The following is a 27,840-nucleotide window of genomic DNA, read 5'->3' as shown; positions in this document are numbered from 1 at the left end:
ATGAATATATGACTGAAGCTGCTGGGTTATTCAGTTATTTAGTTAGAATGAAACACATTTTTATCATCAAGATCATAAAGAAGTTTATACGAAATGCTAGCAGTTTTAGTAAAGATATTACATACTACTCTATTCCAAAAGTTAATAGTTCTACTTTTAATAGATACCGTATTCGTTCCATTAACCGCTCATCTCCCTAAAAGCGCTCACCCAGTGACTTTACAACAAGCAAAATGTGAATTAGGCTTGTAGTCGATTGCGTATGGTTGAGTTGGTGTGAGTAGTGCTAATACATAACTTTACAAGATTGTGCAGAGATGGAAGTGCTTGGTATGATAGTAGATGGCAATGGTTGGTTGTTGTACTGTCAGTTGATCTTTGCTCAGTGATGGAAATTCATCTAAAAAAGAGAAAGAAGGTTGCTTGCTTAGTTCAGCAAAATATAAAGTTGGCTGTCAATCAAATTGATTTAAAGATATACGTGGACCAAATATTATTCACCGTAGAAGCGATGATGTAACAGGATTAACTACCATAGAAATAGGTAAAACAATTTTTGAGTATATCACCCTGCACTACAAGCAGGTTGCACTCATCACCTGTGTACATGTATGTCTGCAATCATACAGGGTGTCCCAGAAAAAATTACCGAGTGAATAAAGTTTAACGTAAGTCGAGAAATAGACATTATAATCAAAAAATACAAAATGTAGTGCATAGCCTATATTTGATTCGGTTGACTGGTTCCGAAGAAATGAACGATTGCATAATGCGTGCATCAATGCAGTTCATTCCAAGTTTGATCAACAGGCGCTTTTTTCATAGTCGCCCACCGCTTCCTAAAGTTTATGTATCTCATTAAATTTAGTCCACATTATCTATTAAAATCTGACGGTGTTGTGTCATTCATGCTTTCACTGAAGATGAATAACAGTTTGTTCGAGAAAACTGGAATTTCTGCAATTGGAAGCTCTCCAACTTTAATTCTCTAGGTTGTGCAAATATACTTTACAAAGAACATTTGAGCCAAGAATGACAATGATCAAGTGCTTACAGCTTTACGTGTAATTTTTGATACCATGCAACATTAATGTTGAAGTTTTAAAAGATTTAAACTTTGCATATGTGTTGGAGAAATTTTAGAGCCAGCTGGAATTCTATAATTAGTATTTCTTTATGCAACATTTTACAACATTAACGAAAAAAGATATATACAAATACCGAGCATCATCTTACATGCAAGCTTTCATTTTCAATATCGAGCAGGTTATCAAATTTGAACAAAACCTAATTAAATGTTTTGCAAGAAACAGGTTGTTTAAAAAGAACAAAAAGGATTTCATAGAACAAAATATGAAGCCCATTGACAGTTTAACCACTAGTGCGCATTGTGTTGAATGATCTTTCTTTCAAACTTGGAATGAAGTGAATTGACACATGCGTTATGTAATCGCTCATTTCTTCGTGATCAGTCAACTGATTCCAGTAAAATTGGCGTATAAGATGCAGAATAAGATGGGCTACACGCTGCTTAGATTTTTGGATTCTGATGTCTATTTTTCGACTTACGTCCAAATTCATTTGCCCGGTAATTTTTTCTGGGACACCCTGTAGATTGAATACAACCCGGGAATACAATACCGCTCTTTTATTTAATCAATTAGATTTAATTTTTAATCTTAATTTGGATTAGTCTTTGATTATAGTGTCTATTTTAATCTAGGATTAATCCATGCTAAGATTTAAAAAGTCAATCTTATGGATTTAAATTTTAATCTATAAGATTAAAAAATGGTTATCTACTTCAGATTAGTTTAATTTTTAATCTATTAGATTAAGAATTTTTAATCAAAGCTTGGATTTGTCCCTCATTGCAATCAAATAAATTAACTATTTAATCTTAGGAATTTAGAGAGTATAGTAAGCATGTTACACAGCAAAGAGTTATAATATATGTAGGATGCAATATGGATTCAATAGCATTTGTATTTATCCTCTATATATCTTCTGAACTTGACATCGCAGATAGTAATAACTATTCTTTTCCTGGATCCCTTGAACTTTAGGAACAGTTTGCCTCTGTTTTTACGAAAATCAGAGCAACTTTGATTTTTCTCCCCTGTACAACATGCAAATTGACCTTGGACCTGTTGAGCCTCGTACAAATTTGTCACATTGTTGTTATTCTTAGGCCCAGACCAGAGGTTGTTTAAATGTAAGCCCAGAATACATTGCAGCCACTGACAGCATGTTTGAGAAACACAAGGTTATTTTCAGAAAATATCACACTGGGCTCCTGCTGTGCATGGTCAAGGTTGTTATACAACAAGATAAGCTATGCGTCTGCATGCATGCATGTGCAAGAAAACTTTGCTGTTCCACCTTCTTTTCCCAAGCATTTAAAATATCTAAAATTGTTTTAAAAACAGACGACTTTTTAACTTTCTTGGTAGCAATGTATCCACAAACATTACCCGTACCCAATTATCAATTCAAAACATAAAAGTCGTGATGAATATTCCATCAAAACTACTGGTTCTTATTTTGTACATAAATTTGAATGTAAAATGGTGTTGAAATGGCTCCTTTATTACATTGCACATAATAACATACTGCATGCTGGGATTACATTGAATCAACCTCTGGGCCCAGACAAATAATCTGACATGCTTTTTAGTGAATTTGGAGCATGTTTAATTTTTGCCCCTGTATGATCATCACGTAACGCTAGTGGTCACAGGGTTCAAATACAACTTGGCAGACAAAATATTTGAATTCAGCATACCTGAATTAACCAAAATCATTTAGTTGCCAGCTTTTACGGGAACTTTATGCTTTATGCTTAAATAATAAATAAGCACATGCATGTATTTCCAAAATAGAACCAGACTATATTGGGGAATTCCCATCTATTATGTCTGACTACTGATGCCTCACTGAACGCAACATACATGTAGCCAGAGGCAAAAAAAATCAGACAAAATAGACTTGAACTAAACTGGTTGTATTTGATTCCTGCTTTGGTATTAACATACATCGAAATAGTTAATTCATAAATATTTATCAATAATTATTATATCACATCAGAGAACATCTTCTCTGGTCACATACAGTGGCGGCACCAGGAATTTTTTTCGGGGGGTGGGGACATGGGTGGAAAAGTGAATTTCAGGAGGGAAATTTTGTGCAAAATTGCTGCAAAAAGTGCAGGTAAAAAAAGTGGAGGGCAAGAAAAATATAGGGGGGGGGGGGCAGATTTGATTATAATTTATATTTGCACATCAAACATAACACCCAGGTTCTTAAAGACTGGGCCATAGTAAGGTTGATGGGGCAGCCAAAATACAATATGCTCTAATTGAAGTAAAGATATAGGGAAAAACATGACAAATTGCACAAAAAGTGGGACGGCTATAATAGCCTCCCTGGCCCTCCCCGGCTGCAGGCCCTGCTTAACAGAAGAGGCTGGTTTTATGACTGGATGTTCAGATGATAACTGGTGTGATTGCATCTTTTCACTTCTAGGTGCACGCCTTTGGAATAACCGCCCAATCACTGTTCACCACTTGATCACTTATGATTCATTCATAACCTCATGAATATAATTATGTGATGCGTGTGATCCAATCATATTTAATTATTTGTGCCCCAAAGTGAGTAATTGTTCCAAATTTGTACACAAATAACCCTAAAGTGTAGAACCGATCACCTCTTTTTCTGTATCGGCCGATCTCCGATTCTTTTTGTTTTGCGTATCGTTACTTATGCACAAACAAGCACACATAATCAACGCGAGTAAACCTGCATACTTGTTGGTCGCATATTAAATGTGCATTAAAACAGTGAATGGAAGATACATTTTGAATAGTACTTTAATAATAAAAAATATTTCATGAAACAAATTTATAAAATGGTGGTAATTAATGACAATAATAACTTTGCACCATCTCTGTTTAACGGTCATTGTGTGAAATCGTTGTGGCTTGTTTTGGGCCTCAGTATCTTTCCCTCGCTCCCTCGGAAAATGACCTCATCCCCCAAAATACCCCTCCGATTTCCCACAATGACTTCAAAACAGATAGTGCGCAGTTTTTATTAACTAACTAGGGCCTTTATGAATGATTGTGAGTTTTAACATTCATTGAAATTTTAGGGTAGAAATAAGTAATGAACAACAACAGAAAATATTATTTTTTTCTGAAGGTCTCTCAAACTTAAAAATGTTTGAGACCGTTACTTTTGAGGGCTGAGACCTTGTTATCCGAGACCGCTCAGGTCTCAAGACCTGTGCCCACTAGTACCTAAGGCATTGATTTCATGACTATGATATTTCAGTTGTTGAAAAATCATTACTTTAACATTTTGGCGGGATTATATCCGGCCAAAAATGTCCACCAAAAAGATTGCCTTGCCTTAATGAAACTTAACCCTAACACTGAACCCTGCTTTTTGCTATTGGAAGTTAAAGAAGAAATGAAAAAGGAGAGAATATGAACAAAGAAGTCACTTCACCCCTGTCCGAACGCGATTTTTTATATAGCGCCGCCAAATTTGGCGAAATCGTGTGTTCGATTCATTGGGCATGTTGGGCGGATTGTCTCAGATTGTATGCGCCCAATCTAGTCTCTGTTTCATGTCGCAAAAACGTCGTGTATTTGTAGTGAGCAGAATCAAGCCGGTCGCGGAGACTAGGCCATTGTTGTGTTTACATGTTTTTCGATTTTTAATCAGCTGTTTTCGTATTGAAAATGCCTTGGCCAACGAATGGAGCATAAATTTGCTTTGCCTTTGCGGCGGCTGAGATTTATATTACCTACACCGACTGTGTACATTATACACAGTCACAGCTATGACACTTGACAGCGACAGTCATACATGTAGATCATCATGATGCCGTCATGTAAACAGTATGATGATGAAGGAAGGTAAGCTTAAAATTATTTGTCTTTTAAATCGTGTTGTTACTTAACCCAGTCGCTCATAAATGCAGACACAACACCACACAACATTGAGTTTTTTATCAAACAAAAGAGCAAAAGAAGACGAACCATATTTTATTTTATGCAGTCCAGTCGACATGTACTTGAAGTTTGTACATATTTCATATGACAATTTAATTACTTTTAGAATTATTCATTTCATTTCATTTTTATTTATACACAGGAAAGCCCAGATCAGCCCTTGAGCTGATGTCCCTGTAGCCCGACACATCATGGCCCTATTGGTTCCTTCCTCGCCATACATGTATAGGGCCATGACTTCCATAGTATTGGAAAAAACGGGGCACTGAGGCAGTTGAACCGTGAACTCATGTCGTAATTTCAAAGGTTCGTCCCTGCATTCACAAAAGTACTACGCATGTTCAGTTTTGTGATTATAATCCGGTTATAATCCTTAAAAATACAATGTAACACTATGAAGACTTCCTGCATCTCTTTTCTTCATTAAATCTGCATTTCACAGCAAAAATGAAATTTATTAGCCACCATGGCCACCGTGTTATCTGTAGACTATGAGATATTAATGTTGTTATGGTGACGATCGCTACGGTCACAGTCACAAATTGAAATTTGGTCATTTTACAGTCTTACCTTAAATTTTCACACATGCACCAAATATGTTTTGTTTAAAAGTCTTATTTTCATGTGAGGAAGAAGTGATATTTTGTTAATAAAATTTGATACTGTGTACCCTGGACCAGATAGGCTCAGACCTTTGTACGGAGAAGGACAGTGGAAATCGTAGTGATGGAGGTGCGAGTACCTTGCAAATTGGGCTAGTGTCTCTGGGGCCGTGTTGCAACTTCGAATTTGCTCGAGAAGTCTAGCCAAGAATTTGCTCACCGATACATGTAGCTTCACATTCTAGGCTAGAGACCATTGTATTCAAAATCTAGTCGGATTCGCTGAAGCATGACACCGTGTAAAGCAATGGAAGTTCAGAAGTAAACACAGCCGACTCATCAAAATAACTTTCATTCAAATTTCGACATTAAACAGAATCAATAACCTCCGGTGAAAAAACTTGCAGATCGCTGTCCGACCGAAAAAGCGATAGCAAAAGCACTCTAGCATCGAATGCGTAACTATCCTGTGCAAATTCGAAGCTAGAGTTCTCCAGTAACTTCAAATTTGCACACGATAGTTACGTATTCGATGCTACTTGCCAAAGTGCGTTTGTATCGTTTTTCAGTCGGACAACAGTGCAATTTTTTGCACCAGAAATTTATTTATTCTGTTAATATTGAAGTGGATGAAAGTCATTTCGATTAGTCAACTGTATCTTTTGAGCAAGATTTGCCTGTTTTGGACAGTCTAAAATTTTGCTGAGTAAAGTGTCATTTTAGCAACATTTTTGATGCAATATGCGGATTTAGGGTTTCTCTAGATACGGAAGTCAATTTTGTGCGAAATTCCTTCCCACAATGCAATAAGCGTTTTGCATAACAATAGATACAGTTCGGAGGTTAATCAATATTCTTTGTTATGCAATATGCATATTTTTTGCATTGTGGGAAGTAATTTCGGCATATTAATTGACTTCCAGTAGAGAAACCCTAAATCCGCATATTGCCTGTCGTAATCGGCTGTGTTTACTTCTGAACTTACATTGCTTTTCACGGCATAATGCTTCACTGCTTCAGCGAATCCGACTACATGTAGATTTTGAATGCAATGGTCTCTACTACTCTCATAGCCTAGTAGAATGTGAAACAAATTTGTACCGTAAAACGGGGTGAATCGGGACAGTTTGGGCATGGCTTTAATTGTATTTTTTTCTTTGTAGCTTCAATTGCCACAGTCATTGGTGCATTTTATGTCCACACATGAGATCTACATACTGGTAATGTTAGATTGAGTGGATTTCAAGTGCTTTACCTCTTTTTTTTTTTTTATTTGACTGTCCCGATTCACCCCGAGTTTGGGGTGAATCGGGACAGCAGAGTAAATAGTATTTGATGAAGGTTTGAATTAGTTTTTGTACCCTTTATCCCCACAAATGAGGTGAATTGGGACATTAAACAAGTATTTAAATACTTCTCTAATAATTTAGAACAATTTAACAACAATTGATGTCATGTTTACTGCCATAACTTGGATGTTCTTTGGTACCCTCAACTGGACTGTACTTGTTAAAAAAAAAAAGTAATAAAACTTTTGACCTTCACATTTCATGTTAAAACTTAAGTTTTCATTGTTCTTTTCTTATCACTACTTACATAAGGTAATACTACAGTGTTTCTTACCAAATAAATACTGCATTTCTCCCTAAACATTAAAAACAAATACCGATAATCATGTGTCATTTTTAAAGGAAAAAATAACGAGCGAGCTGTGACTTTCAGTCAAAAATGGACAACTCGCACATATTGCAGACAACTGTTAAATGTTCTTGCTACTTGCATGTGATTTTCCATCAATAACAATTATCATGTACATACAGCCTAAAGCAAAACAACCTTTGGCCAAACACATTATGGGCAATTTAGCAATACCATACTGGTACCAACTTGCAACCAGTGCCATTAAAATCAACTCACGAATGATTTCTATCAGTCCCACAAATTGAACATTGGCAAACATTTTCCAACTCTAACAGCAATATTCAAAGCATAATTAACTCAATAATTACTGGAACTTCAGGATAAGACTAACAACATTATAGTTCAAATGGTTGTCCTCCAAAACTTTTTTGGGTTAAGGGTGGGTGGCTTTCAAATTTGTTTTTCTAATTTTCTAATTCTAAGTCAAATTATAGAGCTACCCAATGACCTGTGCCCAATGAAGGCGCAAATAGGTCTGTTTTACCAATACATATCTTAAGGGGGTACTACACCCCTGGTCAATTTTGTGGCTATTTTTGCATTTTTCTCAAAATTTTTAGCGCATTGGTGACAAGTAAGATATGTATATTATAGGGGCAAGGACTACAACTACTGCCCTGAAAATTAAGCAACTCAAGGCAAGTAGTTATTGATTTATTGATCAAATATTGGTTTTCCCTCATTTTTGACTGTAACTCCACAACTCTTGTCTGTATTGAAAGAAAATTTCCAGTGCAGTAGTTGTAGTCCTTGCCCCTATAGTATACATATCTTACTTGTCACCAATGTGCTATAATTTTTGAGAAAAATGCAAAAATAGGCACACAATTGGGCAGGGGTGTAGTACCCCCTTAATACAAGTTATACCATTAAAGATACAAACAAATTAATAACAATATTTTAAAAACAAAGTACGTATTTATTTAAAACCTGAAAATCCTTTCAAAAAATTATTTCTGGAATTCTGAAAATTAGGTGTGGTAAAATTTTGTACCGGGACAGTAAAAACTCACTTCCTGTTTTTAAAATTAGTGGTGGGTGGTACCGGGTAGAGGACAACTAACTATTACAGGATTAAGGTGATGCCACATAGAGAATAATCCGAACTTAATACCATTAAAGCTACAGTACATTGTGTCCCAATTCACCCCGTTCTCAAAAGTTCAAATCTGAAAAGTACAAAAATCAACAAAATTATAAATTTCTTTGGACTAACCAAATTTTCACTTTAACAGCACATGTATGACACTTTTTGTGAGGTCCCTGTGCATTTCCAGCTCATTTCCTCCAATGGTTCCACTGGGAGGGATAAAGTTCTGACCACATCATTTTTTTGGAGCAATTGGAGGAAATTTTCATTTTAGTGTCCTGGGCTCCATATTTCCTGTATCACATGTGCAAAGCCACCATTCTGATACTGACAGTCCATTTTTTAACATGGGAAGAGAAACACACAAAACAATCAATTAGGTTTGAAAAATTTGGTGTCAAAAAACTTTTTTGTGTTTTGTCCCGATTCACCCCAGTGTCCCGATTCACCCCGTTTTACGGTATTGGAAATTTGGAACAAGAACAAGAATTTTGCTCCATTTTTCCAAATTTTCTACTCGATGACCCCTTTTTTGAAATCCGGTGGTGGTCGCATTGCATTCTCTAAATTCACTAAATTTTCATCGTCAACCGTGTAATTGAATGGGATTATTTTGAAATTTTAAAACGCTTGAAATATCACAAACAAATAGATGTTTTGTACCCGATAGGCCCCTACTTCATGATGCCGATAGGCACATACTCGACACTTCTAAAGTTTAGTGCCCCTCTCCCCCCCGGATTTGAGGCCTACAAAATGTTGTTATCTTTAATTTCAGCCGAATATACTAGCTGGTACTAATATATACACAACACTGAAATAATAAAACACAAACAAATTGACACCCAGCATTGAGTGACATTGACATACTACGTATGGATTTATTATTTCAGATTTTGAAAACATATACTCTGGTGAACTGGTCCAAATCATAGAAAAGACATGACAGAGAGAAGACCGACACTTGTAAACAAAGATACAATTTAGGTGAGTTATTTCTGCGAATATTTTTGCATTCCATAATTACTTAATTCAGGACCATCACCATGGGGGGCAGGGCTGTCAACTTTTGAAATTGCTTGGCGTGAGACAGAGGCGCACGGGCTTAGCCGACTCAATGTTCATTTTGTACCACGATTATTTGAGCCACGGTGCTCGATAATGTGAAAAGCGGGGGGATTAGGAGTAACAAATTATTCATGACGATGTGTGCGATTTTACTCATTATCCAGCTTTTTATGCGTGAGATTTACTTCCTAGGCGTGAGATTATACTACCTTGGCGTGAGACCGTGAAAGTGACCCAATCGTGAGACTCACGGCCAATGCGTGAGAGTTGACAGCCCTGATGGGGGGTGGTGTATGAAGTATTTTCAATGACTTGTTGTTTTAAAGCAGGAATAGCGGCATGCCATAGGTTCCTGAGTAGTGCATGATACTCTTTGATTTAAAAAAAAATCAGAAAAATAAAAAAAAAGTTTTTTAACAATTTTGAAGTGTATTTTATGTCTGTTGAAATATTTGAAAACATAAAACATGCCAGGAGATCCTTCCTATACCACTTTCAGTGGCCAAAACCAGGGCGTCGCTAGACCAATATGATTGGGGGGTCTGTGTTTTGCAGACGGAAATATTTTTGACCAATTTTTAATTAGTAACTACTATAACATTCACAATGTCTATTACGTAACAACAACTATTTCAGTAACACATTAAGGGGTACTACACCCCTGTGGTAAATTTGTGACTATTTTTGCATTTTCTCAAAAATAATAACACACTGGTAAAAAAAAAAAAAAAGGTTTGTCTCAAAGCTCACGAGAAATTTAAAAACAAATGCGAAGTGCGATTTTTTTAAAATTTATTTCCGACTTTTTTCATGGTATTTTGATCAAAAAGTCTGATTTTCGCCGATTTTTTTCTGGAAAAAACTATAAAAAAAAAAAAAATTTGAAATAAAAAAAATTTCCGCATTTCTTTTTTGTCAAATCGTGCGATTTTACAAACGCGCGCGCAAGCTTTGAGACAAACCTTTTTTTTTTTTTGCCTAATAAAAGTTATGTATATTATTGGGGCAAGGAATCGAATTACTACACTGAAATTTCAATGACTCAAGACAAGCGGTTCAGTATATATGATAGGAAACGAGGTACATCCTAGCGGTACCTTAATTCTTATCATAAATAACAAACCGCTTGTCTTGGGTCACTGAAATTCCAGTGTAGTAATTGATTCCTTGCCCCTATTATATACATAACTTTTACCAGTTAACAGTTACCACTGTGTTGTTAGTTTTTTAGAAAAATGCAAAAAATAGACACAAATTTGTCTAGGGGTGTAGTACCCCCTTAATCTTATGTCTCTTGCAATTTGCCGACAATCACATAGCTTTGACTACATTTGCAGACAATCACATGGTTTTGACGACAACTGTCAATTTTTGTCGTCAAAATTGTGTATGGGGTGTTGCACCCCCATACCCCCCTCTAGCGTCACCCCTGGCTAAACCACAAGCTTCCAGGGACCCCGAACCCCACCCATGAGATGCTACGCTATATTTGATTAGTGGCATTGTGCACAATTGTGGTGACGCAGTACAACAAAAGCTTTTCAATCAGAAAAACTGTTAGAAAAGTACGCGAAATGCATAGATTGTGTTTAATGTGCACTCTGCATACTACGTGCAGCGTTTCGTGCTCGTTCACATCGCTTAGGATTCATTTTTTTCGGTGGGTTGATGCATTTATATTTGTTTCTATTTTCCCATATACTGTGATAATTTGTATTTTCAGCAAGAATCTTAGTTTTTTTTCTCTTTGTGAAATAGATTAATGTATTTGTTGCTGGATAAGTTAGGAAAACTAATGCAATTAGCTGATGTTGACGCATCTAATGCACAAGCCCCGAATATTAGATGCATCAACATCAGCATGCGTGCATTATTTTGTCTGCTTTCTCTCCGAACAAATAATACACATTCATTATTAGTACATGTAAATATCAATATTTATCAATGTCATGTTGGAATATTGTGTACTGAATTGAATCACTGAAATAAATTAATTTACAATATTTGTTTTTTTTTAGCTTCATTCCGACTAATAGGGCCAGCCTGGCAGAAGAACAAGATCACCATGTCAGTTACTACCGAAGAGCTGAAAATTACCTTTGCTACCCCAACCCTGTTTGCAAAGAAGAACAAGATCACCATGTCAGTTACTACCGAGAAGTGCCGAAGAGTTGAAAATTACCTTTGGTTTAACATGGTGTTTCTGGTGCTGGATTTGCCATTGGGTGCTCCTTTGGCAAAAAATAAAACTTGTCCTCGCACTCTCTGTGGAAGACAGGGTCGGGTTGGTCGATTAAAATAAGAAAGCCAAAACATGTTTTACATCTAGGCATATGCTATTTGGGATATTTATCTACTTAAATATACACATACGCAATGTGCACAGGGACGATATATGCAGGTGAGGTATTCACAGGTGCAATCTGCCCAGGTGGTTTATGCGAGGGGTATCTGCACATCCGCAGGGGAAATCTGTGCAGGTACTGTATGCGCACTTGCACAGGGGCAATAAGTGCAGTTCATGTATGCACATAGGCAATGGGCGCATGCACAATGTGCGTATGGGCAATCTGTGCAGGTATGGTACAGGATCAATTTGCGACGGTAGTATATCTTGAATGTCTTAAAACAGGTTGGAAGTGTGTGAAAAAACTGTTTAAAAAAAAATAACCAAAGAATAAATGTTTTCCAGGTTATTAAAATTAGGGTGGGCCCGGCGAGGACAAGCAATTGAAATGAATTATTTTTTGGTCTTATCTATCCAGGTCAGCAGTAAATACAGAGAACTCAGTAATGCCAAGGACATTGGTCTTCCTATCTTAATGTGGAAAGGACACAAGCATTGCATAATGCATTACAAAATACAACATACTACTTTTTTCAAATTCTGTTTTATTTTGACTTTAATAGCTTATATTGTACAAATTGTATAGAATATGAACTTATTTTGACTACAGCCATGTATGTACCAATCACAGGTATAAAAGGTTTGGAAAATCAACATTATTCGCTACTTGCATGGTTCCGCCATAGTGCACAATGTACGGGGAGAGCCTTGAACTGGCAGCATACATGAAAGGAAGAATTACATAACCTTACGCAGAATGTTATACAACAAGTTCAATTCCCATTCATGTATGCTGCCAGTTCGAGGCTCCCCACATTGTGCACTATGGCGGAACCATGCAAGTAGCTTAATTGTACACCATATCTGGCTTTCTGATCTTGGATCTTTATGTAAAGCATGATAGAACATCTACTTTGTTTGGCTTATAATTTGCAAGAATGACTAGCTTACTTACACTTGTTTACGTGCAACTAGCATAGGTGCTTCGCCCGACCATGTGCATGCCATTCTATATCAATATAAGATGTTTATGCATCTTGTTTTTACCAAGTATAAGCCGAACAAAGTATAGTACAAGGCATTATAGTGCTTCTCTTCTGAAGTTGAGAGTAACAATTTTGCAGTGGCAGCATCAAATTGTGTGTTGTTACCATAATGCGTATCGTATACACACAGGTAAAGGGCAATTTGTACCCATGCTGACGATGCAGCCGTGCAAACTCACTGACAGTTCGAACTAGTTTCTTCCGGGTGGGGCACTCACTAATAAATGGGTGACAGGGATGTGCGGCCACATTGACCCCCATTTTTCTTTTCTCTCTATTCGCAATAAGGGCGCCGCCGGCGGTTTGCGATGTAATCGTGATGTATCATGGGGAAATCGTGATGTATCATGGGAAAAGGTCGACATCCAAGTCCGCGCAATACGATTATTACCATGCTATTACATAGGAACACGTGACAATATTTTTAGTTTGTCAATATAACGGTATTACACGCAAATCGATAGAGAAAAAATTAATTGTGCACATTTCAAATCACATTATTAAGTATTATTGAGTATCGATTCGCGTGTAACACCTTTATTTTGACAAACTAAAAAAAAATTGTCACGTGTTCCTATGTAATAGCATGGTAATATTCGTATCATGCGCGACTTTGATGTCGACCTTTTCCCATGATACATCACGATTATTACATCGCAAACTGCTGGCGGCGCCTTTATTGCGAATAGCGAGAATTCGCCTCACCCAATGAACCCCTTTTTTATTTTACCGAACTCCCTCTCCCCAATGACCCCCTTTTTGTTTTCCCGTTACCAAAAGACCCCTTTTTCTAAAATTTTGGAGAAATTTCTGATAATCTCTCATAGAATTGTATGTATCCCCATGATCCACCAGTGGATCTTCTGCGACCCCTACGCAGAACTTCCAATAGTGGATTAACTATATTGGAAGAAGAAGAAGAAGAAGAAGAACTGCGCACGGTGGGCGCAATGAATCCACAGTCGGATTTTCTGCGCACGTAGGCAGAAACTCCCCTCCATATAAACAAATCCAACAAGCCAAGTGATAGTCAGAATTCAGTCGGCCATTACTGGGTCCCGTTTGCACCAAACTGGTGTTGTTACTGCCGAATTGGGTGGATTAAATCCGCTTAAAAATTGGTGTTGAATAGTATTGTGTTGTAAACCTTTATCATTCTTTTGTGTAGGGGTGTAGGTGTAACACAGGTGATGGAATGCAGTTTAATATCCCGCCAAGGCCATGTCATTTCACATTTTAGGTGGAATACACCTAAGGGGACCCAGCTATGGCTGCCATTGAGGTGTAGGAATGCGTGAAAATGGATTCGTCTATAGCGCCGGTGGAATAAATTCTGCGCACGGTCACAGGGAATCCACTGACGGATTTTTGGCGCACGATATAATCTGAGACGATTAGGTCTACCTTAGGATTAAAACATTACTTTCAGTGCATGTACGATGATTATTTATTATAATTTTTTTTTATTTGTTATATTTCTTGTATCTTAATACCCACTGACTGATTTTCGGCAGACGTGCGCAGAAATTCCCCTCCGTATATAATGCCGGTGGAGTTATTCTGTGCGAGGTCTCAGGGAATCCACTGACGGATTTTCGGCGCACGTGCGCTGAAAATCCCCTCCATATATAGCACGGCCACACGTTTTGAACTCGCCACCCAAAAATGGTGGTTTTGTTACGCTTTTCCAAATCAAGACTCGTTCAAATTGTTATATCTCTGCTTAAACAAAAGGTATTGTAGTGTGTTTGGTGTCAGTTTGTAGCTAAATGAGTGCCCTAACAGACCTCCAAAGGAGAATTGTTTATCAGCTAAGATAGTGGAGTTACAGTTGTTTGAGTTCAGAATGGTGGAGGTGGTTGTTGAGGCGGTGGCGGTTGAGGCGGTGGCGGTATGAACAAAGTCTATGGGAAATAAAGATTTTGTGTGTGCACGTTGAATCAACTGATCATATCTTTGCATCCACATGGGCTACAGACATGGTTAAGAGCTCTTTTGAAAGATTATTAGTTCTGCTAATTGTTTTTAATCATTTTGAACTCTTTATGATTGGTTTAGTCTATAAAATACAAACTTTTACGCACAAAACTACCCGTTTTCATATTAAACACTGTAGTAAGCAATGCGTATGTCTTCAAAATCTAAAATTTGCTGTAAATTTTTAATTACTTACCCTATCAGAGTCAAAGTAAACATTTTCTGAGAGGAAATTTGATAAGGAATCTAAATATGGACTTACTTTTTCTGTATGGGTTAGGGGTAAAATGTTTCAGTTCAAAATATGTTGAATTGTAAAACAATTTGAACATATTTTGGGACACCCTGTATTCCGAGACTACCAAACAGCTGTGATTTTTTTCTTCCAAAGTCAGTAGGCTCCCCCTAACCTCAAACCAAATCAATGTTGTTTACTTTCAGTTTATATCTGCAAGTTAGTAATAAGCAATGCATTAATTTGGAATTTTTTTATTCCACCCTGTATAACTTCAAGGTCACCCTGTACAATGAGTTGAAATGTGTATTATTTAAATTGCTTTTGCCTTCAGCTTTCCAAAAATGTATACTTTTGCTAGTTTAGGGTTGATAGTTGTGGAGATATTCTAATTTGAATCTTGATTGGTGTAAAAACTCATAATATTTGTGATGTAACGCTAAGGGTGGCGAGTTCAAAACACACGGCCGCACCGGTGGAGTAATTCTGCGCACAGATTTTCGGTGCACGATGAGACGAATAGGCCTACCCTGGAATTCATATCTCTTATGAAACATTCTAGGGTAGGCTAGCATAATATTAAATCATTGCGATTCATGAGAGGCTTAAACCGTGCGCCGCACATCCGTCAGTGGATACTCTGCGACTGTGCGCAGAATTACTCCATCTCGCGCCTATATACGGACGGGAGTTTCAGCCCACGTGCGCCGAGAATCCGTCAGTGGATTCCCTGCGATCTGCGCAGAAATACTCCACCGGCGCCTAGTATATACGGAGGGTTGTTTCAGTGCACGGCGCAGAAAATCCGTCAATGGATTCCTTAAGCGTCCACCGTGCACAGTTAATCCACTCTCGGAAGTTCTGCGTGGGGGGTCGTAGAAGAGCCACTGGTGGATAGCTTACATAACTCAGAATTGCCCTATTTTTTATTATTTTTTATTCAATTTTGTATAAACTTTTTATGTTGCAGGGCCTAGATTTCAACGAGAATCACAGAATCGATTCTCGTAATGACTCTCGTAAGATTCGGTTGCGAGAATCAACTTCCCTCATTGTATCATACAGTAAGTGCAGTGATTGTGTATTTTGATTCTCGCAAACCAAGACGAAATCTAGGCCCTGTGTTTTTTTTCCCAAGTCTCACTGAATGACACAGGTGAATGACCCCCTTTTTTGGTCAGATTCTCCCCAGTCTCACAAAAAAGACCCCTATTTTGAGACCAGACCCCTTTTTGGTGTCTAGGCTCTCACCGAAAGATCCCTAGTTCGAACTGTTGTCTGCATATTCCCTGTCACTTCCAGAGTCGAGTGCCCCCCTGTTTCGTCTGGTTTCTGTACATTTCTGTGTTTGAAAACAAATTACATGTATTACTGTATTGATTCAATCCATCTGTAAAAGACAGATCATGTACCTTCATTTGTCATTCCTGCACTGAGGATAGACCTGGAAAAAAAATGTTTACTTTATTCTGCTTCTGCTCATATAAAGAAAAACTTAATTGATGGGATTGGGAAATACACTATACAGCAATGTAGGAAGTTTCCCTCCTGAGAATTTCCCATAATTTTCTTTTGCACTTCTTTATCTACAGAAGCAGAATTTCCCTCCAAATCACAAATTATGTGGCAAGGAGCTGCGCCGATTGCCTCCGTTTTTCCAGGCCTGTTCCTGGGTGTTCCTTAAGTGACACATTAAAGTGTTTTTAAACCTTTAACTTGTATGTGCTTGCTTTATTTACGGTACATTATAACTTCCCTTCATGCTGTATACTTAGTACATTATAACTTACCTACATCCTGTCGATAATCAGATGTGATAAATAGCGATTGGCCCTCTCCCACTTGAACAGACTTGAGACTGTCACACACAATGTTTGTCCCTCTCCCACTTGAACGGACTTGAGTGTGTCACTCACAATTTTTCAGAAGTACTACATTTTCATCAGAATAATACAAAACAGGTGTGGGTCTGCACGTGATCTGTCTGAACTGACAAAATTGTGCTCATCTTTAATTTTAGTTTTACGTAAGGCCAAATTAAAAAATAAACATGTTTCATGTCCCCTCCCCGCTTCCTTTTTTAAGGTTTCTTCAATTATATTTATTTTTTTTAATTCAGTTGTAACGTTCCAAAAATATGTCTAGGAAGTAGAGATGCTTTCTAATATATAACAGGGGTGTGGGTGACCACAGATAAAAAGAAAGTTTGAAATTGGGAAAGCTCCTTTACTTTTGTACAGAGGAAGTGCAGAAAAAATGATAAAAATCTAAGATCAAAAAGTCTCATACCTCTGATATAAGAAACACTTTTGGAAGGTCTTGTGAAGAGGGGCCTACCTCTGAGAAAAACAAATAAAAAAGGCGCTCCTGCTTTTCCAGGCATTATTGTACGCTAAAACTGCTCTCTTTAATTTGTCTAATTATGGGTATTCACACCGATTTTACGATAAAAAAACCAGGATGTGAAACATGCGTTATTTTTTACTTGGCCTGACGTTCATAGTCCCATACCATTTGTAAGAAATTTAAGCAACATGCTTGATAAAATATGTGCAATATTAGTATATTATTGTGCGTGGTGTGGTTAAGCCAATCAGGAAAACCATGCAGGACTTTGCAGGTACAGGCAATCTGCTTCTACTTGGATGAGCCTTGAGGGTGCTAGGGATCATGCAGGCATCTACAAGTACTACACTCTGAAATGGAATGTCAGAAAGCAGATAGGGTGAAGAGGAAATAAATCAAAGAGGAATTAATTACACAAACAGAAAAGAAAGCTTGTTTACAGACAACAACAGTGAATGACACAGGGTTGCTATTAGCATTTAAAATGATACAGTACTTGTGAAGTATGAGAAGAGGTTTGTGAGGCCCGAATCATACTGTTTATACCGTTTCTGGCTAGATTCAAGTGAAAACTTTGGTTTAAATTTCAGTGTACAAATATTTTTTTTTCATAAAATACAATTTACAATTAATGCTCCTTCCTTCCATCCCAATTTTCTTCACTAGTCTTGTTCTTTGTACTGTTAGCATGCTTGTCTGGGATCCTCAATGTTTATCCTACAGGAACTCAAATTTAAAAAGATCATCCAAAGCAAATCTTGGAAATGGTACGGTAGAGTGGCCCTTAAAACTTGATTCTGAGTTTCATGTCTACGCTTGTGTGTGAATTCTTTACTGCGATTTAAAAAAATTGAAATAAAATGTGGTTGAATTCATTTGCATTCATTTTTTTACTCGGATTGCAATTTGCATAAATTTACTAAACGTACTATACCTGCTGGAATGTGCCTTAGTAAATCTTTCAAATCAATTCTTCAATCACGCAAACTTGTGCCCGAAGTCTGCGTTTGATTTGTTTGTTTACCCAGGTTGGTCCGTGAGGAACACATGCTAATCCTGTAATCCATGGAAAACCATGGACCGTTCCAAGCTCATACTTATTCCGCATTTTGACTGTACTAATGAAACTTTGGAAAATAACGAATAAGGCCCTTCAGCACTTGATTATTAGTTTCCTGTTTACCGCCCGCGTCCAAAATTGAAAATCTCAAAATAATTAATTATTTTATTTTTATTTCCAATTTTCTCCTTTAAAATAACTTTCAACTACTTCTACTTGCCATTTTCTGACTTTAATAATATCAACAATAATGATGAATGAACAAAGAGTACAACTCCACCTTCACTTATTTATAAAATCAAATATTGTTGTGAAATAATTAAATGCCCGCCCTAGTCAAAACAAGTCGATAGTTGCTTGTAATAGTTCAAATCAAATAAAGAAAATAAAAGATAATTAATAATTAAAAGTCACCTCGTCCCTTTTTCAAAATCTTAAACAGGAAACTAATAATCAAGTGCGAAGGGCCTAATGAAAAGTTACCAGATTTTATTTTGGAAAATACATGTAATTATGTGACTGGAAACTTGGAATCAAGTGCCAAGGGCCTGATCTTAACCTTAATTTCATGAATTTGTAATTGTTTGAGCATTGAGATCCAGAGTCGAAAATGTGTAGGCCTACCGTGCCGAAGGTTTGTGAAAGTTTACCAATATTTTAGCATGTTTCTGCACGGAGCAACCGTTTCAACACAGATATCGACTTCTAATGACGACCGGAGCAACTTTTTGTCGAATTCAATTCCCAACATTTGCAGTACAGTGTAGGCCTATTACAAACACACAATTAAAAGTCGTCTTCATATTGGTTCAATTTGAAGCATGAGCAAGTGATGGCATATAATAAAAGTCAAAATAATTCACTATTTGTTTTGAAGTTGACTCAGTCAGTACGCACCATGCATTGCGATGCGGTATCACAATAAAAATTATACATTTTAAGTTGAATGTGGCAAGCAAGTTGCGTTGAGTTACGGCATAAAGTATCCGGAATGCACCCACCGCAAAACAATTGCGGCGTAATATGAACGGGCCTGCGGTGCACTACTCTGCTACTATCTGTGGTTCACCTCTTGAAATTTTGGTAGTGACGTCAACATTTTTTGTGGCTGCGCCGCAAATGTGTGGGCAAACTGCCCTTGGCCTTGTACGCGTGCTTGTACACTCTGTGCGATTAACTTTACACATGCAGTTTGATAACTGCGCACAGCGAAATACGTAACCATGCATTGCCTACATGTACGTCACTACCGAACTTTGTCTTTGATGTGAACCACAGTCATGACAGTATACTCAACATGTACTAATTTGATATACGTATGGCTGGTTAGATAATATGATGTGTGTTAGTACTGAGTGTTTACATGACATATTAAAAGCTTACCATGTCTGATTTATATCCAATACACGATGTTATCCTGAGACGATTAAGTCTCTCAGATGTGATCGGTCATGTTTAGTAAATTAGTACATGAGTACATGACATGAGTACATTGACAGTATCATCATGACACTGTCAATGAGTGTCATCATGCTGTGACTGTCACTGTGTCATGAGTGTACTGCAGTGTACATCTGACAGTGTACATTACCATGCATAGGCTAGCGGCAGCGCCGTTGCCTCGCACAGTACATTGAGTTTATATCATGATGAACAAAACTGAATTGGAAAAGAATGACAAAATAAACTGAATTTTGAAAGTGTATTTTGCATTCTCGTATCCCGATCTCGTATATTTTCGCTTTTCTTCTCTGGTAATTACGGCATGTGCTAATTGTGTGCATCATCGGGATCGGTTTAGCCCAAACGGAACGATCGCGGGCCAGACTTGATAGTCGAATCAATCGATCACAGAATCAGAATCCATCGCATAGTCCATCAGTCCTGGAATTGCTACGCACGATTATTTGCCCGCCATGTTTATAGTTTCGGGATCGGGTCGAAATACTTAGGCTACTATCGCGCAAAAAAGTAAATTTGGCGGCGCCCTATAAAAAATCGTAACTCAATAGGGGCCGACACGGGTGACTTGGCACCCCTGGGATTCGAACCTTAGACCCCCTGCATGAGCACACGATCACTGACCACACAGGTTACGCTGCCCCAGGCAGCGATTCTGTGAGTATAATTATAGCACTTAAGGTGATTGCGTCATCACAGACCCTGGGATTCACGCATGCGCAGTGGTTTTCATCATGGTCTTTTGTGGTATCTAGGGTTAATGATTACCTTTGACTTTGATTGCCAGATCTTGCCTTCCACATTTCTTCAGTGCATCTTGCAAAATACCCTTTAGATTTGAACCTGTCCCCTGCCGATTTCTACACTGCGTAAGCATTGCGTATATCTTGTCACTTGTACGAGCAAACATGCAGTCCATGTTAATTCTGTCTACTTCATCAGCTCGAAAATTTAAATAAATGGCTAATTCCATCCATTCAGAGCCCAGCTGATTAGCGAGCCACCGGAGAAAGATGTCAGAATCTGATAAAATAAAATAAAAAAGCGAATGAAAAAAGGAAATGAGGAATTTAGTAAATGTGGGTGTAAAAAGCAAGAGGAGAGCAAGAATAGAAAGCAGCAAAGTGGGCTAAGATAGGAAGAAAGGTAGAAGGGAAAGAAGAAATAAAACTGAAAAAATAGAATTTTAAGAAGTATTTTAATGCTTAAAATTATAAAATAACATTATAACTTACCACAAGTGGAAAAATCCATGATTGGAGTGATTTTGTTTCGGAGCTTTAATTTGTGTTGTGTGAACTCTTCAAGAATTGCTATCGAAATGACTGTTTTACGGAAGTAAAGCGCACCATGTAAGACTTCGAATGAGTCTATTTTGATGGGTGTCTAGACTGGAATAAACCGGTAATAAATGTTCGGCCAAGAAAAAAAAATTGTTTGCTCTTTCAAGGCTTTAAAAAAATCGGTCGGTCGGTAGATTGATTTTGTTTGTTTGTAATAGTCATGTAAGAGAACCAAGAAAAATACAATGTCAATTTGTGCTTCACAACCACTTAATATTAGTTCACCCAGAGCCGGATTTAAGTTTTACTGGCCCCTTAGCACAGCAACATGATTGCCCCTCCCAGCTCTTTAGATGGTACAAATGTGTAAGCTCACAAAATGTTTTGTTTTATTAAAGCTAAAATGATCAAATATGGGTGAAATTGGATCAAATTTAGGAAAAAGCGTGCAAAAATTGGTATTTAAGCTGAAATGGCTAAATATGAGATTAATTTGGTAAAAATCACACACACAGGCATCAAATTTCGCCCCTTCTAAATCGTGGCCCCAAGACCTGGGCCCAATTGGCCCTGTGGTAAATCAGGCTCTGCTGTGTTCACCACACTACTGCTAAGTATAATCTTCTGTGCTGGCACAATTTTTCAAAAAAGTAATATTTGATATAATCTTGAGCTGTCTATCTCAGCAGCCCAGCACAAAATGAATAGACTTCCACTATTTTTTATAACCCTATACCAGGAAAAAATGATTTTAAAATTTTTTTGGGGGTTGGTTGGCCTTGAAAGGGCAAACAAACCTTTTTTTTTTAAACTTGATCTTTACCTTGATCATAATTACATGCATCATGTTTGTCTGGTGTCTGGTGATCTATATATTGTATAAGTGGAAATTTTTGCACTATTAATTTTTTGCACTTTGCCAATTTTGAACCGATTCCCTTGTTTTTAAATTCGCAATTCTAAGTTTCCTTACACTCACCTAAACACAAAAGGAATATATTCGCATGTTATTATTTTCGCGGTGGCAGCTTAGAAAGCGAAAATAAATGTAGCGTGAAAATTTCCACTTTTACAGTAGGTCACCGGAAACTAGACATAACACTTTGGAATTTGAAATGTACACATGGTACACTTAGTATTTCATATTTGATCAATGTTGACTGAAATGGATACAATGTATGTTACTTTTGTTTTGACATTGATCATTTCCAAGTATCCATTGTAAATTCATTATTAGTTGGAGTATACTGAACAATAGATTTGGTTTCTGATTTAGTTGCAATTTTTTGGCTTTTATTGATTAGCAGTAGCATAGTCCAACGAGTAGGACCTTTTTTCTAAGTTACCAGACTATACTCATTTCACACTATGATCACTATCTGACATGGTGCAAGAAAGACAAATCGCGATGATGGGCCAAAATAGTGTAAAATACAAAATTTTTGCATGCTGCGTGTGTGCACATTGTCACAATATCAGTGGCGTAGCCAGTGGGGGGGCCAGGGGGGCCGGTGCCCCCCCGCTCGTCATGGCCGTCGGTTCATGTAAGGCCGTCGGTAGACGGAATGCGTTGTTGAAAAAAAATTGGTTAACAATTGACTATTTTTCACCCAGGGTGACAGGAAAAAGGGGAGAATTAAAAAAAAAATAATGAAACATTGTGAATTACACATAAAAAGTATGTGTTTTTATGTTTTTAGTAACGCCTATTATCCTTTTTTTTTTTTTTTTTTTTTGCTCTTCACTTTTTCAAACCATGCAAAAAAATTTTGGGTCAATAAATCACAACTTCCGTCGGTAAAAAATATTTCCGTCGGTACATTTACAAGTTGTGCCCCCTCGGTTCCAAAATCCTGGCTACGCCACTGCACAATATAGCCCTTTTCATCCCGATCATGAGCAAAAATAGTGTAAAAAAAGTATATTTAAACTTGAATGTTATGCAATATGCATTTTGTGCCTTTCAATTCAAATTGTATTTCTTAAAAGACATTCAATATTGTACACTTCACCATCTTATGTGATTTGAGCCACTTGGACAAAAATATATTTGAAATTGAATATGCATTATGTGCCTTTAATTCAAATTGTATTTCATAAAAGACATTCAATATTTTACATTGCAACATGTTATGTGATTTGAGCCACTTGGACAAAAAGTATATTTAAAATTGAATGTTATGCATTTTGTGCCTTTCAATTCAAATTTCTTAAAAGACATTCAATATTTTACATTGCAACATGTTATGTGATTTGAGCCACTTGGACAAAAAGTATATTTAAATTGAATGTTATGCAATATGCATTTTGTGCCTTTCAATTCAAATTGTATTTCTTAAAAGACATTCAATATTGTACACTTCACCATCTTATGTGATTTGAGCCACTTGGACAAAAATATATTTGAAATTGAATGTTATGCATTATGTGCCTTTAATTCAAATTGTATTTCATAAAAGACATTCAATATTTTACATTGCAACATGTTATGTGATTTGAGCCACTTGGACAAAAAGTATATTTAAACTTGAATGTTATGCAATATGCATTTTGTGCCTTTTAATTCAAATTGTATTTTATAAAAGACATTCAATATTTTACATTGCAACATGTTACGTGATTCAAGCCACTTGGACAAAAAGTATATTTAAAATTGAATGTTATGCATTTTGTGCCTTTAATTCAAATTGTATTTCTTTAAAGACATTCAATATTGTACATTGGAACATGACTGTTGTTATTTGAGCCACTTGGACAAAACTATATTTGAAATATTGAATGTTAGGCATGTTAGCATGTCAGTTACAGCTTTATGTAAGGCCAGTGAGGTATTGTTAGCAGTAGCCAATAGGAAGGCATCGATAACATTCTGGCACCACCCAGTTTTCAGAGGAAGGAGGAGTATCAATTTTGATGAAGAAATTTTTCCCACCTGCCACACCCAAAATTTTATTTCATATCAGTACCTTTGTGGGCAGTTAAATGGAGAGCAGTAGTTGTCTAGGAAGCCCCCATATTGTTAAGGGTAAAGAGGAACATAGACTAAAAGTCCAGGCAAAAGTTGTTGGCAATATGCGTATTTAATGGTAGATTCTGGGCATGGGCAAATTACTGGGAAGATAGGGCGTTAGCTGACCAAGGAAGTGGATTCAATTAATTCACTTTGATGTCTTTTTGAGAAGTTAGGCTCTATGGGTTCAGGAATTCCTGGAAAAAGGCTCTTTAACTTGCCAGTTAATACATTTAAGTTAAAACTTCTTTTTAAGAAGTTTGTCCACATTGAGCCATGTGTATGGGAATGGACTCGCAGAAATTCCAGGAAGAGGGCCATGTGAAAATGAGAAAGAAAATGCCACGATATTCCAGAATAATTCCAGAAAATCCTGAAATTTTATCCAAGAAAAAAGCTAGCTTATTCTGGAAAATCCCTGCAGTAATTCAGATGGAATAAGCTTGAATAAAAAGGGCTTTTTCCTAGAAAATGCCAGAATGCTGTGGTACATCTGGGATTAGCTTGGCTTTTCTAGAACTCCTAATCCTGGCTTTTCCTGGCAAGAGCTGGAATCTGCTATAAAATAGATTATTGGAGAAAAAAACTTGGGATAAGGTATTACTTCTAACGATATGGGCCCGGGAAATTCCTGGGAGAACCCCGTATCTTATGGGAAAGAAATTTAGGAATGGGCCTGGGAAATTCCATAGGGCCATATCTTACAAGGAATTAATTTGGGTTAATTACTCTGTGACCAGATGGACACACTTTGGGCTCGGGAAATTCAGGAAAGGGCTTGGGAAATTCCTGAGAGAGGACCTGTATGTTACTGGTGAGGAATTTAGGCATTGGCCCAGGAAAATGTCAGGATGGGCTCATATCTTACGAGGAATCAAATTGGGGTTAACATCTCTGTGAGAAGATGGGCCACACTTTGAGTGTGTGGAAATGCCTTGGGAAATTTCCATGTATCTTAAGAGTGAGAAATTTAGGAATGTGCCAGGAGGGCCCTGTATCTTACAAAAAAATAATTTGGGTTATCTCTTCTGTGAGAATTTGGGCCACACTTTGTGTGTGTGGTAAAGGGCTCTGTCCCATATCTTACGGGTGAGGAATGTAGGCATTGGTATTAATTTGGCTCTGTCTTACGGATGAACGGGCACACTGTGTGTAGATGGGAACGAGCTTGTGGATCTGTATTTCGCGGGGTAAGTTGGTGACCATCTAGGTCAAAAAAAAAGCGGAAAAAAGGGACATGGTCACAGATGAGAAGTTGAATGAAATGATGTAAAATATCCAGATTACTTACCTGAATGTTCCCGCTTCAAGAAAGTAGGATTAAGGTATTATGCACTTTTCTAAGGAATTTCTATTAAAGGATTGAGTCAAATGTATGTAAACTTCTCTTGAGAAATTAAGCCACGTTTAATGTATTGGAATGGTACCTTTTTGGTCCATATTTTATATGCAAGCTGAAGTTAAATCCAATTCTGGTTTACAAATAAATGGAAATACTCCTGATGGATATGCCTAGCAAAACTTTTGAGTAAAAACTTGTGCCTTATTTCATCTAGGGATATGCTTGTATAATTGATTGTTTTTTTTTTTTTTTACTGCATTTTATAATCAGAAAGAACACATAACAAGAGTAAACAAACTTCATTGAATTAATATAATAAGTGTGGTGGTTTGTGACTGATAGCATAAGAGGCTGTGCAATAATTATGAGCCCTACCTGGGGATGGGTAAATAGGGGGCAAGGAAACTTTCTTTAGCGAAGGCACCATGTCAACAATGCCTAGAAAAGCTGCTTTTGCCTTGTAAAAGTACGTAATTTTTCGCCATTTGCTGCTATTCCTTTTCTCCGATCAGCACCAGATAGAACGGTCTTCCTTTTACGCGCTGATTAACCTGTGTAAACCAATCAAGGATCGTAATTGACAGTGACATCAGACGCGATAAATTCTTTTTATCTCTGTCTTTAATTATAGCATCATGTGATGAAATTAAAATATACATTTCAATTTTAAAAGCATGGGGGGTCTGCATCTCCTTTTATAATTATTCTGCCAACCTTGATTTTCCAGCAGCAAATCACAAGCGTTGCACAGCTGCGATATCGCAGTGCGATGCGAAAAAGTTGAACAAAATTCAACTCTCATCACGGATGAAATTTCCACTGCGAGATGAGAATTTTCACCGCCGAGCTCATAAAAACCTGGCTCAGATTTCAGATTTAAAATCATCGCAGCATCGCATTACACTGTGACTGAATCTAAGTGAGTTTTGGCATGCATTCATGGGGCACCTTTTAAATAAAACATACTAAAGGGCTCAGGCTTAAATATGCAAATTTTCTTGCTCGCTGTGCTTGCAATATATAGGCCTATCTATACCATTTAAGGCTTTTTTTTTGGCATGTGCAAAGGGGTGGGGGCAAAGATTTTTAGGTAGGCCAAGAGGGGAAAAGCAATGTTGGCACACTGAGAGAGAGGGTGGCTAGCATTTTTGGCATGCTGTTTGGAAATTTTATCCATGGGGGGGCTGATAATTATTGCACAGCTTCTAATATATGTCGGCTCTGTGTTTTTGATTGGTAACTTACAGGCTTTTGAGTTTGATCTAGGCCTGGCATTTTCGGGTAATTTTGTACCCGGGTACCCGGCGCATTTTTCGGGCGGGTAACCGGGTACCCGAAATTTAAATTTAAAAAAAACATTTTTTTTTTAAAGTTTTTTATTTTTTCGGTTTTGTAATGTTGGTGTACCTAGACCTAAATGCTTGGATCATTCATGGTTGACCTAAAAATAAAAAATAAAAAAATTTTGCACGATGTATGTGTTTTTAATAAGAAAATTGATATTTTGTGATAAATGGGGGACGTTTTACTTCCTGGAACCCTAAACCAGGCGTCCTCTACCCATCAAAAAAATCAAAAAAAATAATTTTTTTTTTTTTTTTTTTTTTTAGGTCAACCATGAATGATCCTAGCATTTAGGTCTAGGTCCGGGGTCACTACAAAACCGAAAAAATAGAAAACTTACAAAAAAAAAAAAAAAAATGCCAGCCTTAGTTTGATCACATGTTCTGAACTTTGTATTCATACATACATGTGTACAGTACTCCATAAGAAACTTTTTAGTTGATCACAGTTTGTCAGGGGTCAAACTGCACCCTTTTATTTTCCCCACACAAAAGGGGGGATTTGTTTATCCATACACATGGGGGTTGGAAAATTGTGCAAAATGAAAGTCCATTTGGTGCATCATATTTACACTTTCTCTCAGGGTCTATAATATATAGATAGTTGCGCAAACTCCAAATAATGTTTTTGTACAGGGTGTCTGGCTGCTTTTCGACCCTTGTTTAGAGGCATGTATGCTTGTAGATAGAATTCTACGGTGTTGCAGGTTGATGGATGAAGTTTTTATGAATAGGCTCAAAGTAGCTTCAAAGTGGAGGACAAGCCCATACAATTCTCAACTCAGCATTTGTAATTTTTAACATTGTCACGATCTTTGCATAGTAATGAAGAGCTATCTATATGTTAAAACACAGACTCTGAAGATGGTTAAAATCATGTTGGTTTGACCATAGATAGTAGAGAGGTC

The 27,840-nt window shown here is 37.2% G+C and overlaps 2 protein-coding genes and 1 long non-coding RNA gene across 4 annotated transcripts in view; 2 read left to right on the top strand and 1 right to left on the bottom strand.

Annotated features, from left to right (window-relative positions):
* The window catches only part of LOC140168078 (proton myo-inositol cotransporter-like), an 88,602-nt gene that overhangs the window by 23,520 nt on the left and 37,242 nt on the right, over positions 1–27,840 (top strand). The window lies entirely within an intron of this gene.
* On the bottom strand, positions 10–21,243 carry LOC140167209 (uncharacterized). Its single transcript, XM_072190560.1, has 3 exons — positions 21,190–21,243; positions 20,723–20,977; positions 10–400 (listed from the first exon to the last, which is right to left on the bottom strand). Exons 1-3 carry the CDS (start codon positions 21,206–21,208, stop codon positions 300–302), a joined length of 375 nt encoding a protein of 124 aa, XP_072046661.1. The 5' UTR covers positions 21,209–21,243; the 3' UTR covers positions 10–299.
* On the top strand, positions 4,910–11,832 carry LOC140167208 (uncharacterized). 2 transcript variants are annotated; one of them, XR_011860999.1, is made up of 3 exons: positions 4,910–4,925; positions 9,308–9,401; positions 11,501–11,832. It is a non-coding gene; the product is annotated as an uncharacterized lncRNA (long non-coding RNA). The 2 variants fall into 2 exon arrangements; XR_011861000.1 differs by lacking the exon at positions 4,910–4,925 and adding an exon at positions 5,155–5,327.

This window comes from Amphiura filiformis, chromosome 13 (assembly GCF_039555335.1).
Source record: "Amphiura filiformis chromosome 13, Afil_fr2py, whole genome shotgun sequence".
Taxonomy (NCBI): Eukaryota; Metazoa; Echinodermata; class Ophiuroidea; order Amphilepidida; family Amphiuridae; genus Amphiura; species Amphiura filiformis.
Note: the sequence above shows the minus strand (reverse complement) of the source record. Positions and strands in the feature narration are given on the sequence as shown.